The sequence below is a fragment of the Rhagoletis pomonella genome, unplaced genomic scaffold, assembly GCF_013731165.1.
Source record: "Rhagoletis pomonella isolate Grant_MI unplaced genomic scaffold, Rhpom_1.0 Rhpom_scaffold_19616, whole genome shotgun sequence".
NCBI classification, from domain to species: Eukaryota; Metazoa; Arthropoda; class Insecta; order Diptera; family Tephritidae; genus Rhagoletis; species Rhagoletis pomonella.
The window spans coordinates 1-2,652 of record NW_023478134.1 but is presented as its reverse complement, the minus strand read 5'-3'; the positions used below and the strand labels follow the sequence as shown (position 1 = coordinate 2,652).

Here is a 2,652-nt window from a genome sequence, read left to right as displayed (position 1 = left end):
CTCCATATGACCAAGTTTGTAGTATTCGGACATGAAGTCGTGGTATAGTTTGCGTACTGAGGCATCTCGATTTAAACGGCGTTCCATGGTACTTAATAACGATAGTGCAGCCTCTCGTGTTGATGAAAGTTGAGAAAGGCCCGATTCATTTTTGACCGGGAGTCGTACCACATACCGACCTGTCTCAGTGCGTTGCGTAGTAGATTCAAAGAACTCGTTGCAGAATATCTCATCTTTAGTTAAGGTTTGTTGCACGGCTACCTCTTCCTGCTCCCAGAATCGACGAAGAAGTACATCTAGCTCCAGTCTAGTGCAATAGGAGTCATAAGCGGCCTTCATTGATGAGTTACCTCGTTCTGGTAGGCTGCCGAAAATAACCCATCCTAATTGCGTATTTTGTGCGATGACATTAGTGTTGGGGCTACGCTTGATATCGTTGAGCATGATTGTGGCGTAGTCACCAGCACTCAAAATGACGTCGATAGCTCCTGATATGGCGAATTTAGGATCGGCAAGTTTAAGGTCCCAAAACGGCTTAAAGTGTTCAGGATGATAGTTCACAGATGGACTCAGGTTTACTACGCGTGGCAATACTAGAGCAGTGCAGCGCATTTCGAAAGTGGAAATAGTTGAACGTAGCGAAAACTCCACCGAGCCAGTGGTTGTAGCCAACCTTTGACCGTTAGCTCCATTTAATGGAATACGCAGCGGCGACTTCGATAGTTTAAGCTGGGATACTACGTATTCACTGATAAAGGTGGCTTCAGCTCCGCTATCTAACAAAGCGCGTAGTACCATGGTGTGACCGGTGTTAGAATGCAGCTCGACTAACGCTGTTCCGAGTAGCACCAGAGGAACAACCGAAGAGGTCTGCTGAGTGATGGATGCGTTGTATGTGGATATAGGACTTTGGTTGCTTGCTGACGAAGATTTCATGGTCGCAGGTGGAGTCGGTTGGTTGTTTGCGCAGTACTCATGAATCATAGTGTGGTGAGCCGAATTGCATTTTTGACAACGGCGTTTTGACGAGCACTGATGAGCTTTGTGACCAGAGCGCAAACAGTTCATGCACAGGCTTGCTTGCTGTACTGTCTTGTATCGCTGCTGGGGCGTTTGGTTACGAAAGTCCGTACAAAATAAGATGTAGTGCTTGCTAGAACAGCAAGGGCAACTCGCTTCAGTAGTGTGGTACCCTTTCAAACCGTGTTGTTTGGATTTGGTAGTTGTAGTGTCCTTCGACTGTAAATTACTTGGTTTAGAATCTGCGAAGCTTTGCACGACTTCCAATGATTTGGTTTGATTTTCGATGAAAATACGTAAATCATCGAAAGTTGGAAGTGTGTTATTGGAGGAGATAGACAGCTCCCACGCACGTACAGAGGCACTGTCAAGCTTGTGTGCAACAGTGTAGATGAGCCAGTCGTCCCAGTGAGCTACCGGACGACCAAGTTGTTCTAATGCACGTAACGATGCGGTGACACTGTCAATCAATGATCGCAAATTGGCGGCGGATTCTCTTCGTATCGGTTGCAAATTTGTAATTTCGGTTAGATGTGCATTGATAATGATGCGTTTGTTGTCGAATTTGCGCCCCAGCAAGCACCAGGCGACAGTGAAGTTACCGTCTGTTGTAGCAATGTTATCCAGTGAGTTTTTCGCTTCGCCAATGAGACTGTCCTTTAAATACTGCAAGCGCTGCGTGTCTGACAAGTTTCGATTTTTGATGACGATCGACGTGAATAAATCCTTGAAGGGGTACCAGCGCAAAAATGACCCATCGAAAGGTGGTAGTTTAATTGGTGGAAGGCTATGAACCGGATACGCAGCAGTTGCAGGAATTGTTGGTGACTCCGTAATGATAGGGGAGCTCGTTGCCTCAATCATATCGTACAGCTCCCCCAATGTTTCGGTGTAGATGCGCTCGATTTCGTTGTACGCGTCCAAAGCCGGCTGTGCCAGCTCAATAGTGCTGGCATCGTCAGCAGCGTTTGAGACTTCGTCATAGATTTTGACGTATTTTTCCCAATACTGGCAAAGCAGTGATCGGCGGCCGGTTAGAAACCCTTTGGTTTGTCTATTTTTAGCAGTTTTGCGTAAATTTGACATAAAATTTACAAGTAAATTTGCTGCGCCAGTTTGTTGTTTGATGAGAGTCTTCATCTTTGCAGAGAACGGTGTGGTTAGCTAACCTTAAAAAAAACTTCTTAGTAGCTGGTTTGACTGCTGATATATATACGTGGACGGCGAAGAAGTCCAGTTAGCGTTCCCGAATATTCTTTTGTGTATAGCAGGTATACATATAAGCCGCTTTATATATATATGTATGTAGGTAGCTTTCATGCGAACAGTAAAGAGTGCCGTTTGCAGTTTACATATGTAAATAGCTTCAAAGTTAACAAATTTGAAGCAGCGTAGTTATAACATTTACTTTTGCAATTAATTTGCACGCAAAAGAGTCGGCGATGGCTAATGATGTCTTTTGTATGCAAATCAACCAAAAGCGGAGCGCACACAAGAAACTCCCCGCAAGGGATGCCAATGTTAAAAGCTGGAATAAGCCAATGTAGGTTTCAGTTCACTTTATTGGTAATCGTACTAAGCAGTATATTGTACACTATATTTGAAGAATACTTCGATACTTGTTGCAAATTA

The 2,652-nt window shown here is 44.5% G+C and overlaps 1 protein-coding gene across 1 annotated transcript; it reads right to left on the bottom strand.

Annotated features, from left to right (window-relative positions):
• Positions 1 to 11: 11 nt before the first annotated feature.
• On the bottom strand, positions 12 to 2,160 carry LOC118732383 (the record flags this gene model as incomplete). The annotated part of the gene is made up of 1 exon (XM_036461516.1): positions 12 to 2,160. A coding segment is annotated over exon 1 (2,149 nt), but the record flags the coding sequence as incomplete, so codon positions are not given.
• Positions 2,161 to 2,652: the final 492 nt, after the last annotated feature.